The 22,946-nt window shown below is 40.8% G+C and overlaps 3 protein-coding genes across 3 annotated transcripts in view; 1 reads left to right on the plus strand and 2 right to left on the minus strand.

Moving 5' to 3' along the window:
* Positions 1-37: 37 nt before the first annotated feature.
* On the plus strand, positions 38-1,259 carry LOC6549145. The gene is made up of 4 exons (XM_001974362.3): positions 38-374; positions 430-656; positions 723-899; positions 952-1,259. The coding sequence occupies exons 1-4, from the start codon at positions 168-170 to the stop codon at positions 1,202-1,204; spliced, it is 864 nt and encodes a 287-aa protein (XP_001974398.1). The 5' UTR covers positions 38-167; the 3' UTR covers positions 1,205-1,259.
* Positions 1,205-3,005, minus strand: LOC6549144 (jmjC domain-containing protein 4 homolog). The gene is made up of 2 exons (XM_001974361.3): positions 2,016-3,005; positions 1,205-1,958 (listed from the first exon to the last, which is right to left on the minus strand). Exons 1-2 carry the CDS (start codon positions 2,633-2,635, stop codon positions 1,304-1,306), a joined length of 1,275 nt encoding a protein of 424 aa, XP_001974397.1. The 5' UTR covers positions 2,636-3,005; the 3' UTR covers positions 1,205-1,303.
* A 1,542-nt stretch (positions 3,006-4,547) lies between these two features.
* Positions 4,548-22,946, minus strand: part of LOC6549143 — a 50,076-nt gene continuing 31,677 nt past the window's right edge. Inside the window, exons 9-11 of the mRNA XM_026980850.1 lie at positions 8,282-8,543; positions 7,257-7,332; positions 4,548-4,924 (exon numbers count right to left, since the gene is read on the minus strand). Of these exons, the coding sequence (XP_026836651.1) occupies positions 4,696-4,924; positions 7,257-7,332; positions 8,282-8,543 (567 nt within the window). The 3' untranslated portion in view covers positions 4,548-4,695. The remainder of the gene's footprint in view (positions 4,925-7,256; positions 7,333-8,281; positions 8,544-22,946) is intronic.

Genomic DNA, 22,946 nt, shown 5'->3' on the forward strand with positions numbered 1-22,946 from the left:
TTCCGCATAAAAAGAAGAGAGCTAAGAGAATATAACGATTTTAAGAGATATACACGTGTGTACTCAAAGAGAAATACTCAAGCTGCTTGATTTAGTCACCAATCAACAACCAAATAAGCCATTTAATCTCGCTTGCTTGGCGGAGAAGATTGCTCCGCTCGACAGATATGGGTACTCGCTTAGAAGTTATTGGATTGAAAGATATCCAGGAATTCCAGCAGCTCTACAAGCAAAACTGGCCGAAATATTGCCAGGAATACTACTGCCTTGACAATTTTGTGGAATTTCTGAAAAAACAACCCCACATGCGGAATATTGATATGTACACATTGGATACAAAACAGGCCAGAGATGAAGGTCTCTTTGTCATAGTGGTGAGTGTATAAGTTTATGATTGTATTCACTGTTTCTTACCCGAGTAAAAATTAGGATCGCTATCAACTTTTCGTAGGTTGCTTGAACAACTCAAGCGGTCTTGCTAGAACAGCTTTGGATTTATTGGACTGGTCGACGGGTCTGAAATGTAGTTCAGTACCCTCCAGACATATGGATGCCCTGGACAGTGTGGTAGAGTCTAAAAAGTTGGACCTCGTATTCAGGGATTGCACGAATTTGTTTTATATGAAAGCTGAGGACGCTCTCAAGCTGAAAGTTGAGTAAGAAATAATACTCTGTTTAACAGAATGAGTTGCTTAAGATCTTCATCTTTATCTCCATCGTAGACCCCCAGTTGGATTTGTTTTAAAGTCGCTGAGCGTGGCAGACGCCCCTTTGATTAACGAAGAGTGGCCCAATCATCATGTGGGATCTTTGTTCTTCATAGAAAGACAGATTCGCTTGTGCATCAGTGCGGGATTGTACCAGGAAGATACCCAGGAACTAGTTGCCTGGTGCATCAGGTAGACATATATATTTCTATAAAGACCCACTACCTAATGTAAAAATCTGCAGGTCACAAGGCGGCTTCTTGGGCACCCTGCAAGTGAAAGATTCTCACAAGCGTCGGGGATTTGGCAGTGTCGTGACGAGGGAAATGGCATACCGCATAGCCGCCCAGGGCCACGATGTAATGGCCCTCGTAAACCCCTGTAATAAGCCCTCGTCCGAAATGTTTAGCAAACTTGGCTTCCAGGTCATCGACCAGTGCTATTGGCTAAGGACGGAACCCACCAGCGGCGAGTTCACCTGGCCCGAGGGCGAGTAGTTGGTGTCTAAATGTCTGTATTAAAATATTACGACTTTCGGTTGTATATGAATACAAGTTTGGTACAAAAATATGCCGCGGCATTTTGCTATGCTTATTCTAAAACTCTAATCGGCCGAGCAGTCCCTGGCAGCGATCTTCTAATTGAAGCGGACTACACTGGATAGTCGGATCCTCTGTCAGAGTGCGGGTGATCTTCCTTAAGCACTCGAGATCGTATTGCACATGATAATCATTCATTGTGTAGCTATCGAATAGTAAAAATTTGGTGGCTACGGTTCCCTCTGCCAATCGGCGAGCGGCTATAAACTCCAGGAGTTCTATAAAATCGAGGTAGTTGATACCAAAGCTGGCCCTCAGCATTGTCTGGCAGTGGGCCTCAAAGTTATCCATTTGCTGGCAGTCGGAGATCTCGTTGCAAACGGCCTTCAGGTTGTTCTTAAGGTTCTGCCAGACCAAGGATATATTGCAGGCATTGAACCAGTTGTGATTGACGGATATGGTGTCCGTGAGATTCCACACCTGATGAAACCATCCACTGGGCACGAACACAGCTTCATTGGCCCGCTGATTAATGGTGTAATATCGGACGTGGTGCTCATCCAGCATTTTCTCGTCTATACTGAAGGGCGGATTTCCCAAGCGATCGTTTAGTTTCAGTTCTTCTCCCGGAGGCATTATCAGCCATTTCTTGAGGCCCACAATATTGGTTGACCAACTGAAGGAGCCAAACACATCCGCATGATAGGAGGTCCTAAAATGGAAAGTGATTTAGTATGAGAAAGACAGGTCAGACATCATCAAAACAGACCATGAGTTCTTGGGCCCCATATAGACGAATCGGTAGTCGTCCTTCCCCTGCTGAATCAGTTGTTCGTTTAGCCAGTCGGAGGCAAAGTATTTAGGCACCTTGTAGAAGTTATAGCCCGGCATTTGGGCAGCCAGATGCCAGTCCTTGAGGTAGAGATTGTCCCTGCTCGCGGCAACCACATTGCTATTCTCTTCCGCCGACGTCCACGCTGGACGATCGGATGATTGGTTTTCGATGCCACTCCTCCACTTCGCCAGGTAGTCGTGAAAGTTGAGCTCCAGCTTGGTGTGACTGTTGAAGTACGACGAATTGCAATCGGCAACTGGAACCGGGCAATCGCTGATCTTGGTTTTGAGGTAGTCAAAGTTGATGGAAGATGCGCTCGGATTGGAGTTGAGATCCCGCGACTCCTGGACTACAGTCCAGTTCTGGCACTCCCAGTCGTTGGACACGTCCGCTATTACGACCGGAATATTCTTGTGCATGTAGCGCCAGAAAAAATCGTTGTAATCTAGTCCAGAACAGCGCTCGATTCGCTCGGGCAGCTGTGCGACACTTTGCCCGACTTCCTCGGGATGCAGCTGGAGAAGGACATCCCCATCCCGCTGCTCGGACGCCATTCGATCTGGCAGTGGGTCTCTGAGGCGCTCAAATCCTCAATCATGCACTGGCTGTTCCTTTTTGAGTTCCTTGTAAAAAAATTCCAAAATGTTATTTTGTTGCGATTTTTGAGTGTGACCATCGCCACAAAAGCACAAGTGGTCTCGGTGTTACATCAATGTGACCGTACACAGGTCTGTTCTCAGGCGATAGTTATAGTATTTTTGATAAAATGTTTCATCTCACGAAATACCTATATTAATTTAAATAGGAATCTGCAAAAGAACATCCGTGAATTGTAAAGCTAAATCACCCTAATTAGTAAACTTCCCCGCTGTGTGATAAATAAGACACTGAAAATTATCCACGCGATTTGATATCAGCGAATACCAAAAATCGAATTAAATACCAACGCAGTTGGGCGCGAAAATTCAAAATATTGTTTGCATTGTTAGGTTAACATGCCCAGTTCCAGCAATAAAACAAGACTTTTCTTTAATTGTTTTTATATTTACTGCAGTTGGTTTGCCTTTAGAGATTTATTCGCTAATCATTTTACCATTTTCAAGTTTTTAACTACAATTTGGTTTAAATATGCGTGTCTGAGATTGTGTGTTTGTTTCTGTTTAATTTCAAACTGAGGAAGAGATCAAATAAGTGTAAAGACATTTGGAGAATCGAGTTGTAGTGTATATATGCATGTCTTTCTATGCTAGTTCGGTTTTATTTCTAGGTCTAAGCATATTCGTATATGTATAAACTTTACAAGATATTTATTTTCGACCTTCCAGGCCAGACTTATAGCTAAGCGATTACCAACAAATCTGCTCATCAGACCCAGTACAATAATACGCTCGAATCGTTTGCTAGAAAACTATATAATGACCATACAAATCAGCGTACAGGTAAAAATGCTATATACACATACAAAGTCGTACAAAACGTAACCGTAGATTCTCATGCTAATCGTTATAAAGGTGTTTACAATTTATTATTCGGTTTCGGTTTGGAAAATGTACAATTATTGATTTTGTCTTGGGTATGTTTTTTTCGGTTTTTGCTTGAAATATGTTGTATGTATAGCATGTATAATTTGTTTACTTAGGCTACGTTTTCGCATTTTTCTATATTTCATCTTTTGTTTTCTTTTTGTTTAGAAGGTACAGAGAGACTGACTGAGAGATCTATGTATCTGTGTGGTAGGTGAAAACGAATGTAGTATGTATGCACTATATGTTGGAAATCTTCTATATCATTATAAATTGTTCCTATACTTATTCTCCTCGGAATCTACGAGTATGTACAATGTTCGTGCAGCAGGCAGTGCCACGCCTACACTTTGCTTACGAACTAATTTAGTATTTATTACGCTATTTATTCTTTCAGTTTTGACGCCCCCAAACTGCTTAAAAATTTAACTAAACATTTCATTACGTCCGCCCCGCTGAACCTAAGGTATTCAATTATTTTACTCATTATTTATAAGTGTATGCTTTCCCACTCATAAGTATAAGTATTCGCATTGGATCAAATGCTAAATCAAATACTTTCAATTAAATATCTTAGTTTAAAACATGCTTGATATGTAGTTTTCATGTAAATTAGTGGAATAATTGAAGCTTCACAGGAAAGAAGTGGAGTGCTGTTGGTCCAGTTGGAGATGAGCTAACAAAGTCCGGGTTCTATATGGATTCGAGGTAGAAAATAACTTGGTTTTACATCAATTTTGTGTGGGCCTCTGGTGCAATTAATAAGTAGGTGTGCTTTTGCTTGGCAGTCTGTAGATTGTCACAAAATGAAAAGAAATTCGATTCGAATACCACGGCGAAAGAGGAAGTTGTTTCCCTAGCCAAATAATCAGGCATTTACATGTTTATGTACCTTAAAAATATATACTTAAACCTTATACGAGTCGTAAGTATCTATGTATATCGTTAGTTAAATTTATATTCTTTAAATTTGCTACATAGGTTTATGCACTATACATCTGAAGCAGGAGTTCACTCGCTTTTCCCTACGATTTTGGGGACTTCCCCGGCATTTCTGGTACAACCTCAGTGTGCTTGGGTCCGGTGCTCAATTAGCTGGACGTGCAATTGTAGGGGTCGTCCGTGCGGAAGTTTGGATGATCCTCGAAGGGTTTCACGCCCGCCGCCTTTTTGTCATCCCTCAGCTTTTCCACCTGCTGCATAACCCTGAGGAAATTGCCGCCAGCCAGCTTGGTGAGCTCATCAATTGTCCAGCCGCCGCCAAGAAGTTCAGCAAATAGAGTCGGATATGAAGACACATCCTCCAGTCCTTTGGGGGTACTGAAATCAGATTTAGGTATCTCAATACATTAGCTTTGTCGTCGGAACATGGGTTATAAACTATTGCAATAATGCTTCCCCCTGCACAACACATACTTCAAAAAATGTCTAGGCACAATTAAATTTAATCTTCGTGCACTACGTACAAAATAAATTGAGTTAGCTGTCCAGAGGCAAAGCCCACGGACAAACAATTTCTGTGCAGGACAGTCTGGGCGTAATAAAGTCGCATTGGGTCAAGCAGCACAGGAAAACAAATAAATAATGAATGTCACACAAAGGAAAATAAATAATAAATATACATTTTGCAGGCCTAACACTCAAGTGCTCGGTAATCATATTTTATGAACAGACATTTGTACAAATAAATAAATATTTAGTTCTCTATGCAGGCGTTTAGGCCAAACACGGTTTCAATGACACAAACAGAAAAATATGGGTCGTGAGGCCGGTAAGGATAGGCTATACCCTGATATACAGGGTGATGTACCATAAATCAAATTTATTTATTTTTAAATAAATAATATTTAATTACGTGAATTATGAACTATGTCACTGCATTTAAGCACTTAAAAATAATTTATTGGAATTCTTATCATTAAAACCACCCACACTTGCGACACCCTGCCGAGCCGATTAAAAACAATTTAAGAGTTTTCCAAAAATTAGCCAAAACCATTGCGGCGAGCGAAACAATTTATGTCCTTTTCTCGCAGATTGGCTTTTGCTATTTTCAACTTTTCCATGCGAATGTGGGCCGAATTGTTTTTGAGTGCGTGCGATTGTGTTGCCAAATTAATAACACTTATTTGTGGCTTTTGATGGCCAAAACTCAACATTCAATTGCAATATTTCGATGAAATTATCAGCACAAGTAATGGCAATTTAATTGAATAAATAAACCTCAAAAAAATGGAATGGGAAGGTGGGATAGGGGATAGGGGATAGGGGACACCCAGTGAACCTTTAAAGTGGAAACTCGCGTTATTTCCTGAATATCATCCCAGCATATCAGCCATGTGGTTTGACACGAACCGGAAACAAGGCCATATGACATTTGGTAATTGCATAGAATTTTAGATTATTTATTGTGTCATGCTCATGTTTGTTTCGTGTTTTGGTCCCCGGCAATTGCCCCATAAATATTCATATAGACCCAGTTCAGTTTTCTTGCTTTTATTGGGCCCCGAAATACCTCAACAACATTTATGTGGTCGCGTTGCCCCGAAAGACCAAAACAAAATGAAGTTCATTTCGGTGGAAATTGATTTACATTGACATTTTTATGTCGTCCTTGTTGTTATTTTTGCATGGGAATCCTGCTCATATGCTCATTTTTGGCTATGCACTCAAAATATTTATTTCAAAAACAGCCCGTGGAGATGAGACTGGACGAACAGGTAGGTTTATCAAAATGTTGTCCTCAACATTTTGTTTGTTTTCGCATTGTGTCCACGATGCAATGAAATGGAAATCTATGCAAATGCATTCTCCACAGCATCACGGGAATAATTACAACGATAATGAAGATGAATGAGGTTGATGATGGCGATGGCGATGACGCAGAGTTCGGGGAAAAAGGACATTCTGCCAGTGGGCGGCTCATGGAGGTAATGAACATTTCGCTCCTGCTAATGGGGACAGGATTTAAATACTTTTTGGACAAATTCTGATTGGCTAGTGATTTAATGACAGCTTTAGGTGGGGTGCTCATGTAAATATCTGATTCCCGCGAATGGAATTTAGCTGGATTTTTAGGCATTTAAGCATTTTGTTGCATGATTTTTCGGAGCTTATCCTTGTTGATGCCAGAAAATGTTGCTTCATTCACCCATTTCTACAACACCCATTGCACTGGTATCCCAATTCCTAAGGCCCATCGTTCAATACTCTATATACTCGTAACTCGTTTAGTTACCTTCAAAGTAGTGACACCTATTCAATACTTTAATGACTACCATAATATCCCAGCACAGATGCGATGGCTGATAATCGGGATGAGAGTTTATAAACTTAATTTAAAAATCCGGTAAACAAATGACACAAGTCATTCGCGAACAAAAAGGAAATGGTGAAAAGGTGCCCGTAATGAGCGGTAAAATAATAACGATCTATCCGCACCCATCGTACCCAGGCAATATGCCAATTTTAAGTCCTCGGCCTTAAATATAATCAATTAATAACTTAAAAAACAAGAGGTAGATTGGCAGGCAAAAAGGGGAAAACCACCTGGAGGAAACCGGGCTTTATGTGTATATATTGACTATGGAAGTAAGGTGCGGAGGAAAGGAAAGGAATGCGAATTTAAGTGAAATAAATGACTTTTACTTACTAATTAATGCCATCGTAGCCCGCGCCCAGTCCGACGTGATCGATGCCTGCGACTCGCTTAATGTGATTAATATGCGCTGTGTGTGTTGAAAGTGTGTTGGTCAGCGGAAGGATATCCGGTGGCAGGGTTGCCATTCGTCGTCAAGTTCATTAAGGGCCATTGTTGCAGGTTGGACGCCATTGTTGTGGTATTTGCCGTCATAAGTCAGCGTTATTAAAATGTTCGCGAATTTGAAATGTGAGCCAGTCAGCCGAAAAAAAGGAATGAAAAGAGAGTGAAGAAGTAGGCATTAGCGGGTTTTATTGCAGTACAAACACTTGGAAAACAAGTTTATTTAGAAAATCGTAATATATAGTTTATAGAAATATATAGTAGTTAATTTCCAATGGATTAGTCAATTTATAATGGTAAAGCAACATAATCTATTCTTCGTATAAATATGAAATACTTTTCTTGTATTTCTCCCAGCGTAGCCAAAAAAAGAGGGTGGAAATCGGCGGGGGTTCAAAAGAAGACATCGAGTCAAGGAAGTGATTACGAGACCCATTTTGATGGCTCGTCAAAAGCAATGCCACAAAAATCAGAATAGGAGGACGATAAAGGGAGTGAACAGAAGAGAGAAGGTAATAATGAACTAACTGAAACAATAGCCTGGCAATCAGGATCCAGCACCACAAAGAGCAACCGCGACCAAGTCACTGGCTTTTATTGATTTCGGATTGGGCAGAATTCCCTTGAAGGCATTTCACAAGGTATGCGATAAGTAACAATACAACCCACTTTGATTTTTTCACTGACATTAAAAGCATCTAAAAGGTGCTTATGATGAATAAGGGGTTTGAGATTGAACCTTCAATTGCCAAAATAAAAGTGAAACTAATGAATTGTTACTTAATTCATATATATTAACTAGATAATTATAAGTGTCTTCTGGAAAACCAATCTTAAAACATTAAAAATATATAATTACTTACTGAAATACACAACGAAATTATAAGAGAATCCTTCGAAAAGGGAGCACTTACCGACTGCGTCGTGCACGGTCGAGTTGTCGCTGCAGGAGAGGAACTTCGAGTAGAAGTTGACCATGACCAGGCCCCCGTTCTTGGCCAGCGCCCGCAGGATGTCGTCCTGGACATTCCGGCTCGTGTTGCAGAGCTCGTAGGCGGAGGAGTGCGAGAATATCACAGGTGCCTCGCTCACCTCCAGGGCGTCCCTCATCGTTCCCTTGGAGACGTGGGACAGGTCGACCATCATTCCCAGTCGATTCATTTCGCGGATGATTGTCTGGAAAGCACAAGGATTCACGTGAGTGGATTTCTCAGAGGTGTGCACTGGTTAGTTACTGATTAGTGCTGGGAAGCTGCTTAGATGCTGCTCTCCCTATTGTAGTATACTTAATGCAGGATTTTCTCAAGAGCGAAATGCCGGGGGCATAAAACCTAAGTCGCATGTCATAAAACATAAGTAATGACCACCGGGGCAGAGGACATCTGGAACCGATTTCATTATGCATGGGCTTTGATTTAACCTTTGAGTGCCAGTTGACCCCTAACCCGCTACCGCCCTAAGTAAACTGATACTCTTATTGCTGGCTGGCAGAGTAATTTGTATTTATGCGCGGATTTATGGGGATTCATTGGGCGAATCCGTGGTCGTGTGTGTCTGTGGGCTTACATAATTACTAATCTGATGCAAGCAGCCCAGCCCCCGCACTATTAGCCGCAAGGAAAGGCACAAATTATGTGGGTAAAATTTATTACACTGTTGGCCGTTAAGTTAGGGAGCTGTAATTAAACATTTCAATGGAGCAAGAATTACCCCAAATGACTCCTTATCGCGCTATAGATTTTCAGATATGTCTGTACGTTTGGCTTACAGCTTTGATTTTAGTGAGAAAAAACAACAAGAATATTGTGGAACATTTTCAATCATTAGCCTACTAAATATACCTCGTTGTAATAAAAAAAGGACACGGAACAATTATATAATATCCGACATTAAAAGTTGGTCGTCTAATTTCTTATCCGAAGTTAAAGGAACTGATTAAAGTTGGCATTCGAGGTATTTCGAGGAGTTTTGTCACAGCCGTGTACGTCCCGCTCCATTTAAATCCTTAATTTGCAGGACAATTTGCAGTGTACTTTATGCCCGATGCCGGTTAGCAGATAATTTTTAATTGCAGCCACATATACCCGACATATCGGCATGCCGATAAATATATATACTCACCCACACAGATGCATGAATATATTTATATAACAACCATATAGCCATGTCAATTGGAGGAGGCGGCATTTCGGTGCCTCTCAAATTAGCCAACAATTTGTTGTTTGCTGCCTGTTTGTGTGGGTGTGTGTGTGTGTGTGTGGGTGGATGTGTACTTAATGGGCGTGGCTTTAAGGGCGAAGGCGAGCACACACACACACGCTCGCGACGGAACTAATTGCAATTGTGTGCGTACGAGAAATGTGTATTAAATGCTTATTGTCGCTTAATTACGCACACAAAATGGCACACAGAAAAGGGCGAAGGGGCGTGGCAGGATTCGATTTTGAGTGCTAGTAGGGCATTAAATCTTAATTAGGGGTGCATTGGCACAAATTAGTTTTATGCACTTGTCTGTCTGTGTGGGTGTAGTAAATTAAAACTGTGAAATTATTTGGTGATTAATTACTTGGTAAGGCAACCGGAAATAAATAATTTGTCGGGCAATATTTACTGATGTATATAAGCACATATTTATTGATATTTATGTGGCCTATCTGCATGAAACCCGAGCACCGGCAATCATTGTGCAGTTATAAAATATATATAATTACAATGAATTCAATTGAAATATGTTTTTCCCTCCGGTTTATGGCAACGATACTCGATCCACTCCATGCTGTTCAGTCGCATTTAATTGCATTTTTAATTGGGGGTTTTCGGTTTATTTCCGGTAAATAATCAAAGGAAACAAATATTCCAAATTTTCTTGCCAAGCTTAATTCTCCCACGGCAAACAGAAGTTTTAATAATTGTGTGTGCAAATACTCGAAAGTATGCGCAATGCCTCGATTCGTGCATTCACTTTGACACATTTTGGCCTGCGGCCTGTGTGTCCTGGAAGAAGGACATTCGCACAAAGCCGGGCAGCTAACAATGCTTTGGGTGGCCAATGTTTAACAATGACAGGCTGGCATTTTTCGGTCGCTCAATTTCTACGGAAACTTTTCACGTTTACTCATTAATGTCAGCAGGATTTCAGTAGTTCTCTTTTATTGGTTATTATTTGTATGTGTTGGCTCAACAATACGGAATTCCTGACAGTTTGACACGAGCAGAAAAATCCTTCGATTGTTATTAATTTTGTATCAATGGCTTTTATGAATTAAATAATTTTGTATAGATTAGCCCCGGAGCTTTTGTGGAATTCATCTTTTTTGGACAGCTGTATTCTGTGTTCTGTATGCTGACCCGCCATCAATTCAATTGAAATAGCTCCCGAAAAATATTTAATATGCAATTTGTGAATTTCGGTTACGAAGGCCAAACATAAAAATTGTATTTCACATTGCATGATCATTTACCAACTGCAGGGGCAATTAGTTTAAGCCACCAGAACAACAACCAACAAATCGCGTTTAAATTGAATTTATTTTCAAATTAATTTAAAATTTTCGCTAAATCTGGGAAACAACACGGCAAAGTCTGCACATGCGAGAAAGTGCAGAAAAACTCTGTTTGAAATAATCGCTCGGAAGAGTAAATAAATAAACTCGACACGGAATAAATCCCAGCAAGTTGTTGGCCCTTTTCACAAGAGCATTAGGGCACAATGCAAAAACTCATTAAAACTTTAAATTGAAATAAAATAAATGCATAACCACATAACTTGTATGAATAAACTGAGCTGCAAGTGTTTGCGTTCGTGCTTTGCATTTTGCAAGGGGAAAATTTGGGCAAAGAGGACTTGCGATTTTTAAAAATAATTTTACCCCATTTTAATGGCTTTCAAAACTATTAATGGTATAGTTTTTAGATAACTTTGCAGGCTTATCAATTTAGATCTCAACTTTGTTGCGGCTAAAGACAGATATTTGTAATCGAAATTTTTACAATATCAAAATTGCGTTGGCAAATGGCACTTTCGTGTATTTTCCCTTTTGTCGCCATGATGCAGCTTTTCCTGACCCAGTTATCAATTATCAATTATCGCTTATGCATGGCAAATAGAAGAAAATGGCGATTTGTAATTCCATTAGCCCGGGACCCATAACATTTGATTTATAAGTTTGAGTGCGGAAAAGTGTGCAAATGCATTCAGAACTAACGGGATGCCCGGAAAATGGGCTGGAGGCCTGGGGAAAACCGCCATCGTCTTGGGTTACGGGGTTGTTTAAATATTTGAAAATCCATTAAGCATATTGACAATGCCGATGTGTCTGTCTGCGTAAGGATTTACATGGGCGTGGGCATGGCATGTTTGTGTGAGGGAGTCCGCATCCCGGCTCTTATTTAAATATGGCCGCCTTAGGGTTTTCCTCTTTTCCTTCTCGCATTTTTCTCTTCCCCTCCGCCGCGACTTGCCCCTACACACTGATTTGAGCCTCGCTGAATGGATCATTAGTGCAGCTAATGGCGCAGACAATAAATGGGGCAGCCACGCCTACAGTTTGAATTTGAATATGAATTGAAATGGCGAAGTACACTGCGGAATAATACAACTTAAAAATGAAGCGAACGTATTGATGAATTCAAATGTTTGATTTTTCACATTTCCAGTTAGCTGTGTGCAACGAATAGCGGCCTAGTTTGTCCCTAAAAATACACTAAGTAATTTTCCGTGTGTATGGAAATAAGAAGGGCCAAGAAGCCCCGTCCGAGGGGTTACCACAAACAGACGCCGCTGGCATTTCCGTCCAACCGATTGGAGTCGCCGATTGAAGGAGGCGCCAGGACCAAGACATAAAACGGATTTATTAGGTCATTGTTGGCTGTGGTTGTCAAAGGTCGTGGCAATCGAGGGCAGCGAGGAGACGGGCTGAAATGGGATGGAGTGGGAAAGTCAAATTCTCGGCAAAGAATCCGAGGCTCATTATTTTAGCTAATAATTTTGAAAAATGCGAAACAACATTCTGCTGACACAAAAGTTGTTATTTGTGAACAGTGCCATTAAAGGCATCTAAAAAATGTATTTGTTTACATGTTTTAAAGTTGAAATGCTACATCTGTAGCATAAAATGGTTAATTCCAAACCGTGTTCCACCCTCTAATTAAATGAGGTGTAGTAAATAAATATCAGCAGCTTCTTTTACAGCAACCTATAACTCACTCTTTTAATCCTTCAATCCCCGCAGGAATATTGCCAATGATTACCAATCAAACGCCAAACTGCAGCGAAGCACACTATTTACTCAAAGCTCAATTGCAGGTCATACAGCTAGGTTTGCTTCGGGATACCAAGATCCCTACTTATGAGCTGTCCTGGAGAGTGGGACTGTCTTCCCTTTCCGCACATTTTTCCAGCTTTTCACGAGTCTCAGCACGCCTGAAAGAGCACAGAAATGCTCTCGTCCTTCGTCAGTGGCGTTTTGTTCACATTTCCCGGTCTGGCTGTCTATCTTACTGTCTGAGTCCATAATTGAGGCGCTTACTTGAGGGACGGGGAGTGGGTAGGGTGCAAATGGCAGGGAGCAATCAAAGAGCGTGGAAAGTGCTGGGGAAAACTGCAACTGGAAAAACAGCCGCGGGGCACAAGGTGCACATAGCAGATGCTCGAGAAGAGCACCAGGAATCCGACTGAGATAAGCAGGGAAAATGAGACACGGGAGATGCGATGAGGCAGAGCAAACACAAAGCTAGTGAAAATATGCGAACAGCGTAATGAAATTGTTGCAATAAATTGCTTGGCAACCAAGGTAGAAATTAATTGGATAAATATTTTGGTAATGCCACAAGATCCCAGCCCAGCCAGAGAAAGTTAATTACAAGTTCAGCTGAGTTTTTAAATGAGTTTTCCCTTTCAGCTGGAGCTTTAAGTTTCGTTCTTGGTTGTACTGGAAATATAACTCATAATTGGAACATTTTAGATTTGGTTACTCACCATAAAGCTTGGTTTCTCTGAAAGAAATCAATTTAGTTCGGGGAATAAAAGCCCAGCATAAAAGTATTGCTCTGCAGTTGAGTAGCACTTCCAATAAAATATTTATCTTATTATTCGGCCAACTCTGCCCTTTAACGGAGACCTTCATTTTAGCCCTTTTTCCACACACATCCAGCAAGCAGAAAATTCCAAATTTGCAATGCAAATTTGATAAGCATGTTATATCCTCTTCTCTGCACGGGTAAAAAAGAAAACTCCTGATGCGCCTGGTTAGCTTTTCCACCTCCCACTTTTCCGACTGCCTGACCTTCTGCCAGCGCTGGCATTAAAAAGTCAAAAGTGGCAGTTCAGACTTTTCGCTTCGCGCAGAAATAAAAAACCAAAACACTGTCTTTACTCTGTTACAGATATGTCAACATTCGGCTGGCGACATTGCGCATACGACGCGTGGAGCATACGTGCCACGTTATTTAATGCATTTTTCAACTAACATTGACTTCGATTAGCTTGCTAAAAAATTCATTAAAAACTTTTAGCTGCCAAGACAGCGAGCGTACATCCAGCTAGCAGCTCCAGACTCTGGCAGGCGGGTTGAATATTTTATAAAGTGTCGTTAGTGAATAGCCACCTTTCTCCACCCCTGAGCCCAATGCAGAGCACACAATTTGTTGCAAGAGAGCAAAAAGCGAGCAAAAAACAACTGGCTAAACGTGCTGCAGCGGAAAAATCCAGGAGCTGCAGTTGGCCAAGATTGAGACTGGGAAATGGATGCTCCTGTTGATGGCGACGTCTGAGCCCGCAGGGTTTCCCTGCTGGGAGCAGAATGGGGCGCGGGAGCGGTTGGGAATCGGGGGAAACTAATAGACAGCGACGTGGCTGTTTGGGATCTTGGCCCAAGATGGATGACAAAATGTTTGGCTAGAGCATTTACTTGGGGAGGTCGGGAGTTGAGAGGTCAGCCGGTTGCAGTTGTCAGGTGCAAACGTGAGTCCGCTCAGAAAATTGCCAATGTGGAAATCAATTTCATCAATTTTCCCTTGCTATTCCCCATAAGGGCAACTATAAAGTAGATTCGTTTTTTCCTTTTCTGCCATTTCTGCCACAGCTCGAAACGGATTACCAACTTAAACTTTAATGACAGCCAAATGTGATTTATTTGAGCAATTATCGAACTGGAAACGTGACAAAAATAATGTTAAACAAATTGACACGAATATTTAGCCATGTAGAAGTAATCGATCTCGATTTGAAAGGCCTTTTGTTGTAATTTCATCCGATTATGTAACTGAAGGTATTTTCCACACACTTCGGATCTGTGTATTCAAAAATATTGATGAATACCCATAGTAGTCTTGAATACTACTCGTACAAGTTGAAAAACAAGTAGCAATCCAGGACAACCGAATTTTAGCTCATAATTTCTCAAGCGAAATTGTCACACCTTTGCCATCTCCAGGGTATACCCTGTAGCATACTTAATCATCTCGACCCGAAAGAGATTGCCTGCACCCCAATCGGGGATTCCCCGCACAGCTGATTGAAAATGAGGAAATTGCTAAATGGATTTCGGCTGCTCTAGGCCGCCCTTTTTGGGCTCACATCAAAGGGGGAGCACAAATCTGCTCCAGCAGACTGAAATTGTGTCTTAAGCTCGACTCAACATGCATTAGCAACACGCTGCTGGGCCCATCGCAGTGTTAACATCGAGGGGGTCAAAGGGCGTGGGCTGCCAGGCGCCAGGCGCCAGGTGCCAGGTGAGGGGTTAAAGGTTGCTCTGCTCGTCGACGGGCCAAACAAAAGCCGCTTTTGCAGTTGTTGTTACAGTTGAATTCAGGAAGAAAAAAGGTTGCCCAAAGAAAGGAAAAAAGACAAAGCCGTTACACATGTGTCAAGGTAATAACGTTGCCTGAGCCACAACCGGGAATTGTCGAGGGGGTGGCACCAGATATGCCACTCAGCCGCCCGGCAATTCCCATAGTCCATCTACAAGTGGGGTAAAAATGCTGCGGCTTGTCTTCATACATCCTCCACTGTATTTATTTTAGTTTTTAGTTTATTTATTTTTATCTGAGCAATCATATTTTTAAGAGAAAGCACTGGTGTAGAACATACAAGTTTCATTTAACTATGTTCAACACTTGGAACCTAGAATTCACTTATCTAAATAAATACAAGTGCTTTAAGTATTAGCACAATTGTATTGAAAAGTATAAACCGTTCTTTAACTTAAGTAGTTAATTAACTAATTTTCAAAAACTCCTAGTATTTCGCTGCTCACTGTGCTATTGCCATCTTCGTCAGTCGACAGGTGTGCACAATTTCCAGTTGAATCTCAGCCAGCTCCGGAATTGCCGGATTGGGCTGGGAGTATTCTGAAATGGGCATACAGGATGGCCTGGAGGAGGAGAACTAGGCGGAGAGATACCTAAGTCCACGCTGCCCATTCCCATTCCCAGTCCCATTCCCCGAGTGTCACATTTTAGCCCTTTCATACGTGCCCAGACAATGGTAAAAGGGTCAACACTATTTCGGGACTCCGCACCTCCTGTGGGGCTTCCTTTCTCGCCACTGCGATCCTTTTCTCTCAGATTTGAGCGCAGGTTATTGGCCGGTGGAAAGCTGTGTAAATAGCATTTAAATCCCAGGTATACTCCACTTCTTTTCTGGTCTTTGACTTGTTGGGAATTTCCAAGTCAGGGAGCATAAAGGGGCTGTCATATAAATACGAATTAAAAGGGTGGGCCCAACTATTCGAAAATGAAGATTATTTGACAGATTTCGGTACCAGCAGACTTGAGAATAATTTACAAATTGTTTCTCCTAGCTTGCATCCCAACAATTTCAATAAATCCTTAGAGGGCCAAATGCCCATGCCAGCGAAACTCCCCCATAACATTTCTCACATTTTGTGATGTATACTGCAGAATATTCCAAATTGAAGTGCTCTCGATTATGCAACAATTTGCATCGGTCACAAAAGATCAAACATACCTGCGCTGGACAACAATTAAACCGACACAAGGGATATCACATTGTTGGAGGGATGCGAGAAACATTTTAAATTGAAAATATTTTTCCATTGACACTGCTCTCGACCGCAGAGCCCTGTCTAAAAAATAATTTTAAGCAACGCAAAAAAGGGGCAAGAGATGCCATTCCAGGCAAATTAAAATGCAGAGTCCAATTTCTTTGGGGAGTAGACATACAGTTTATTGATTGTGCATTTAAATATTTTATTGCATTCAACGCAAAACCGCAAACTAAGTTGCATATGCGATAGTTGCCGAAATTCTTGACCATGTTTTATAGCATTCCCACCCATTCATTTTGGATTCCTGAATTTATATAGTGCCAGAATTTTGAAGCAATAATTTGTTACCTTTTATCTATTCGAATGTGTGCCTGTTTTAATTAAAATACCCATTCACATAGCTCACTCTGGCAAAATATTTTTGCCAGCTTGGTCCACAGTTTTTTGTATCTTAGGTAATCAAATTATGATGGAAATTCTGCAAATTTCTTTTATTGTCCCGAATTCCTTATAAAGAATAAAATGCGCAATAAGTTAAAAACGATTTAAAAACCATCAAATCTTTTAATGAAATTCTTAAAAATGTTGAAAGTCTAGTTCGTTGCTTTCGAATTCCTGCTCACGTGTCGTATACGTAATATGCATTAAAATGATTTTTATTTATGGTATACACACCACTTAACAAAAGCTTAAGCTTTTCATTAAAATATTGGTGCGATTTATGAGTTCCGTGCCATTAGAGCAATATGTTTTAATGAATTTAAAGCACTTGCAGAATAAACGAATTGAATTGTCTATCAAACACAAAAAAATATGACATGCCACAGTTGAATGTCATTTTTATCTTTTCAGATGATTTCATTATTTCAGCTCAATTAAAGCCGTCAGATAAAGTTTCATAAAAATTCATATGTATCCTTTTCCCGAAATGAAGAATAAAAGTGCCTAAAAGCCCACAAAAGTGTTTTCCGCTCAGACGGACCTTTAAGGTAGGCGTGGCACATCCTGCACCGCCCCTTGCCAACTCGCCAATTAATTAATGCTCATTAGTGGAGGAGCAGAGTCCCTGACAGGACGAGAGTCACACACACACACACAGACACAAACACACACAGACACAAAGGGACGACGCATAAAATTTGATAAGCATTTAAGCATGTAACTCTGCACTTCCGGCTGGCCGTGTGTGTCTGTATGGGTGCGTGGGTGTGATGGAGGGGCACAGATAGAGCTAAGAGACAGTCAACTAATGCACAGGCTGCAATGATTTATTATTAGGTAGCTAAATTATTCACGCCGCTACTCGATGGGGGAATGGGGGCTGGCAGTCTGAGGTGGGGACGCAAATAAAGATTAATGATGGCGTTGCTGAATTTTTGCACGCCCCAACCAACCTGTCAGCCCTGTCTATTTAACTGTCTAACCCAACCGAATCTCAAAGTACACTGTTCGGAAATGAATTAAAGGGGCAAGGAATGGAGAACTATTTTTTAACTTTTTACACGTAAAATAAAAGCAGTTGTAGTTGCTTTGAATAAAATATGCTTCATAAATGCTTGCTTCATTTTTAGATCACTCCTATGTAGAAATTAAGTAATGTCTATGCTAGAGCGCATTCAACTAAATTTCTTGACCCGATGTTAGTTTGTAAACGCGTGAAGCTGATTTGCCAATCTCATGGAAACTATCTTAAGCACCTTGATATATGATTAAACGATTTGTGCAGTGTAGTCAGCTCCCTCCCCTCTCCCCTCTTATCCCCTGACCCCCACCATCCTCCCACTTCCTCTGTTGTTTTTGAACGCTCCTTTTGTGCAGATTTCCGCATCCATCGTGGAACATATTACATTACATACAGGGCAGCCTCGTCATCATTCGCATCGTAATTCAGTTGTGCGTGAAATTTATGCATACGTGTGTTTGCTTATGTATGCGTGCATATAGATGTGTATGTATACATATATGTATTTGTAAGCCCAAGAGTGTGGTGCTATTCCATCTGGTTTTTCGCAGTTGGTTCTGATCCACATGTTTCATTTACATTTTTCCCGCAAACTCTCTGTTGCTTCACCTTTGACGATTTAGTCGCGGTCCGTAATTCCCATTAGAGTAAAATCAGGTTGTGGGGGCGTGGAAAACCCGCTTCATCGAGGTGTACAGAGAATGCGGCAGGATTTTGCAAAGAGAACTCGAATCCTGCATATTTTTTTGATGTGGTAATCTTTAATGCAGTTGGTATTTCCTATCAAAGTTTAACTAGCTGCGCATTCTGCGTTATTCATGACAATAACATTCTTCTGAGTGCTTACAAAACTAGCGGAAATCATGTTAATTAAATGAATCGAGATGCACGGATCCCAAATAAACAGGCATCTAAAACTGTAAGACAACCTCCTTCTGACGAACATTACGGTAATTCGGATGTGTCTGACATGAAAACATATCCGTGACCGAAGTTCACTATAAAATTAATTAATAAAAGTTTTGCTTAATTTCCTCGTATTCTAGGCTCTTCATTGCAAGTCGATGGACTATATATGTAAGTCCTAAATGCTGATAGCTTGCTCTGCAAGGATAACAAACAATAATGGGGCAACAATGAAGCATTTTCAATGCCAGTGGGTAAACATAACTTAATACAATTTCAGCCTATTACTTGAAATCCACACTCGAAACCTTTGATTTGATTAACATAAAACATCGACTGTCTGGGGACCGATTGCTGTACCCACTGCTTAGTAATCGATGCTGGGCCAGTGCATCATGCCCATTTGGCCATTTGGCCCCAAATACAAATACAATAATTTTCAATTAAACTCGAAAAGTGTTTTGCAATATCCGAAGCCAACAGGCAGCGTAACAATAAGTGAAACTGGCATGTTGGCAATTTAGAACACAACTCGCCTTCTGACAGCAGCTGCCTTGTGGCCAGGGCGTTGTAATTTTAATTAAGAAGGACAAACGAAGGCCACCAGCTCCTTGGGATCCTGGCTCAAATATTCAGTCAGCTGGCCACATGGTTGATGATGATGGATAGCAGAAACTGACACAGGGGTCTGCATTTGTGGGCAGTATAGTTGATAGTTGGAGATTGCTCGCCCGAGTCACAGCTCAAAAATAATTTTCTCTTGATTTTCAAGCAAATGTGTTAAATACGTCAAAAGGGCCAGACTGATTTTTCAATCTGAGCTCTGGATAATGGTAAGTAACTTCATTCCGGCCATTCGTTGTATTTTGAATTCATACTGCATGTATAATATCTCCACAATGAATTTACGAATTATTTTCTGTGCACTCGAAACAACTCGATTTGCATTTAATTAAACGCTCAAGAGCCAAGCTGCAGTCAACACTTCTGCTGACACCAAACAAAGAATCTTTTGTTTCGCAGTTAATTTTGAGTAGTGAAATACTAATTTTATATGCACTTCCACAACAGCGTAAACAAAATGAACAGCCACTGCCTTTGTTGTGCACTCATAATGAGCTTCCGCTGCTCGGTTGCTGAACAAATTTTGTGGGGCTTTTTGTGAGTCCTATATGGTTTTATATGGCATTTCGTTCCACAGACCACCCATATGAGAGACATGTGACATGCAACGAACTCTGCCGCCTCAAAACGCAGCCCGTTGTTTATAATATTTTGTTCGGCTCCTGTTCATTATGTATTTAATTACGCTTTTGTGCATTCTACAACGCACATGCCCGCTCTAAGCCGCAAAAAGTTGGCCCAGAGCATGAAAAAGTTGCTCTGAAGGTGCCCAACTCTGCCCCGAAAACCCTTTGGGTACTTAAATGTCATTAACAATTTTTGCAACGCCCCGACAACTTGAAACTTTACGTGTAAAATAATCAAACTATGTTTTAATATCTAATTAAATCGTTTTGAAGCTAAGCGTGTGGGGGAAATATGACGACAGAAACCAGCATTGTATTCAAATATTTTCTACCGAAATTAAATTAAATAATCGTATATTTTGTAAACCGCTTTTGGCAAATTATTCAATAGAGTTTAGAAGTGCATTTCACACAACGAGTGAATTGTCTTAATTGCATTACTAGTTCAATTGCAATGTGAGAATTAAAAAATGCCATTGATCTTTTCACAAAAACAAACAAAAAGGCATAACAATACGTTTATAATTAAAATGTACACTCCCGTTTATGGAAGCAATTAAGGAAACGTTCCACCTTCTTCGCCGACATTTTGAATGTTGCGTAATTAGTGAATGTTGCGTTGTACAAATGCTGGTAGAATTGTTATTAGTGATGGTGATGTGGCATAGCATATGCCATTAGGCAAATCAATAAATATTTGATTATATTTGTTGATTTGCAATTATTTGGCTGGGTGTAATGTATAAATTACAAATCGCCAATCAATGCGTTCAACCAGAAATGCGAAATAAATATGAAATAAATTATAAAATAATGAAAGCAATGCGATATTTGCTTTCGACTGGCGAAATCACACATTGAATTTAAAAATTATTATTCGTGTACGACTTTTTAATGCTAGGCTAGTTGAGGAAACCCGAGTCATGGATTCGTCTACAGAGTAGTTCTGTCGTGCCTTTAATAATGTAATAATAATTTTCTGATATACGAGTAAGCTGTGATTATTCTTCCCGCTGTCGATGTAAATTTGCCTTGGAGCCTTGAAAAATATTTATATTTTTTCCCCCAATCGGGCGCCATTCTTTGCCAAGTGTCTGGCATATTGTGTGAAAATTGACTCTATTTGTTCCGCCGTCTGTTCCCCAAAGTTGCTGCCAGCTTCCGCAGCAGCCACCTTTGTGCCTTCCGCCAAGCGGCAATTGCAGATTGCATTATTAGCCATTGTTTGAGGCATACTGCGCCGTTTTGCCGCCATGGTCCTGGGCTCCTTGTTCGGCTAATTCAATTATGCACCGTCTACGTGTGTTTGTTTTGCTTCCCTCAACTGGAGTGCAATTGCAGTGATGCCCATTACACACCTGTATGCACTCACTTCTTGGCACTCAGTCACGCATACGACCACCATGGCAGCACCATGGCAGCAAAACGAAGCGAAATGAGTTTATAACAAGAATAATAATAATATGTTGGCAGCATAATGCACAAACATTCTGCCATTTATTTACGCCAGCCAAAGGAGAGAGAAGTGAGGCTATAGCCAGCCCACGGGGCGGGCACGTAATGGAAATGAGTTAAAAAGTGTTGGCCTTTACCCTTTCACATATGCTGGCTGCCTGGATGGAGAGGGGCGAGGAGTGGGCCTCTACACGTTCCACGTGCTCGGGGTGAAAATGAGTGGCACTAATTTGATGTGACATGGAATTAAATTTAAATAATTAAACACATGCCTTTTGTGCTCCTACTTATGGCCTCGGGCTTCCCTTCCATCGCCCCACCTATTTTTAAATTAATTTCGAAAAATCCAGCGCTGGATTTTGGAAATGGGCAAGGGATATCGATTGGAATTGGCAATGAGACCTCTTAGTAAAGAATTTGCTTTGATATTATAAAAATAACAGAGTACTGTACTACAACCTATAACGCAACACTAAAGAGTATATAATATATTTCAAATTTATAAAATACATAATAACCAAATACTAAATATGACCAAATTAATTTGGTATTTTGATTCACACTAGAGGATCGCATCTCATAAAATGTAAGACCCCCTCCCGTTCTACTTTCTCAGCCATTTAAAACGAGTTTATAAATGAAAAGCACTCCAGGCAAATCAGCTCACTTCACTTAAATGTACACAAAGAGAGCAACACTTGTGGGTGAGGGCATTGGAAACAATTATGGGAATAATAAAGCACTCGTGTGCGATTATTTTCACCTTCGGGCCTTAGCATACTTTTCAGCGTTCCAATGGCTCGGTGACATATTGCAATTGAAACAAAAGCGATAAATGCCAGTTTACTTAATGTGCTCTTTAATATTTAAATAGTTGCGACAAATATGTGGCCCAGGAATTCCCTGGTTAATGAAAAATGTCGAATCAAAACAATAAATTCAGTACATTGGCCGAGGGACAATGGAAGGTGGGGGAGCGCACATCAGTGTTGTGCATGTCAGGCTATAGATTTAATTAATGTTAACACGACGACTTTGACAGGCGCACAATACAAATAGTTTGAGTCCATACACAGGCATTCGCATGGGCACAAAACGCACACAAAAGGACTGCACTTGGCCCTGCTGATGACTGACAAATTGAAATGGTCGCTTCCTGCCGCCTAAGTGACTGACTTTGACTGCGAATATAAAGCTATGTGCTCTATGTGCTATATAGCCGGCGAGTGTGCATGTGTGTGTTGCATTTGCTTAATGTCCATTGTCCTGCACACACACACATACACTCGCACTCGCACTCACACTCACACCCACACACGCACACCCAGAATGGCAGAAGTTCTTGTCATGTCTGGACTTTGCAGCTGCCACTTGGTTTGTTGGCACTCAAGTTGACTGGCCGGGTTTATTGTAAACATGTGTGCTAACAACTCTGGATGCTTAGGACAACAACACACACTTGCCACTAAAACAGTGATTTAATATGGCCAAGATTAAG

The sequence above is a fragment of the Drosophila erecta genome, unplaced genomic scaffold (genome assembly GCF_003286155.1).
Source record: "Drosophila erecta strain 14021-0224.00,06,07 unplaced genomic scaffold, DereRS2 tig00000092-arrow-pilon, whole genome shotgun sequence".
NCBI lineage: Eukaryota > Metazoa > Arthropoda > Insecta > Diptera > Drosophilidae > Drosophila > Drosophila erecta.